The 718-nt window shown below is 65.3% G+C and overlaps 1 protein-coding gene across 1 annotated transcript; it reads left to right on the forward strand.

Moving 5' to 3' along the window:
- Positions 1 to 64: 64 nt before the first annotated feature.
- GUITHDRAFT_122935 (hypothetical protein) lies at positions 65 to 382 on the forward strand (the record flags this gene model as incomplete). Its single annotated transcript, XM_005817779.1, has 1 exon — positions 65 to 382. The coding sequence occupies one exon, from the start codon at positions 65 to 67 to the stop codon at positions 380 to 382; it is 318 nt and encodes a 105-aa protein (XP_005817836.1).
- Between the last annotated feature and the right edge of the window lie 336 nt (positions 383 to 718).

Raw genomic sequence — 718 nt, forward strand, 5'->3', positions numbered from 1 at the left:
GCTGATCCTCAACAACACTCTTCCCCTCTGTTTCATCAGTCTTCCCTCTGCCGTCATGACCTGCATGGCTCTCGTCCCGGCTGGCTGCGAGCAAGCAGCAAGCTCCGCGCATGCCTCCTCATGTCCGGACTCCGTCGCCGCTCCCGCACACCCGCCCGCCCGCCTCCCCGAGGGCTCTCCTGCATCCCCGTCGATCTCCCCCGCCGGCGGCGTCGAGGAGCACAGCTCCTACTTCCACGTGCTCCAGGCGACCGGCAGGACGATGGGCCCGTCGATCGACGCCATGGGCGACTTCATCCTCTACGCCCCGACCCGCCACGGCCAGGCGGACCAGACAGGCACCTCCCTCATCTCCACCAGCGACACCCAGAAGCAGCGGTAGGAGAAGGCCGTGAGGTAGCGTAGGAGGACGGGCCGGAGGAGCGGTGTGTGTATACATGTAGAGGAGGAGGAGACCGCTGTGGGTGTATGCGATGAATAAACAACCGAGTCGCCATCCCCTCGTCTACACGGCGCGCGTCGGGTCTATATCCGCTTCCATCATGATCGTCACGGGCTGCCGACTTTGCAGTGCGGCTGTCTAGGCGATGGGACTCCCGGAGGGACGGGAGCTGGGGCCTTCGCTGCCTGCCACAGGCCAAGCAAGGAGGGTCCAGGCTCCCAGCTCTGACCTTCGACGCCGACCATGCGGGGGCTGCCCGTCTCTATACGGTTGATC

The sequence above is a fragment of the Guillardia theta genome (assembly GCF_000315625.1).
Source record: "Guillardia theta CCMP2712 unplaced genomic scaffold GUITHscaffold_577, whole genome shotgun sequence".
NCBI classification, from domain to species: domain Eukaryota; class Cryptophyceae; order Pyrenomonadales; family Geminigeraceae; genus Guillardia; species Guillardia theta.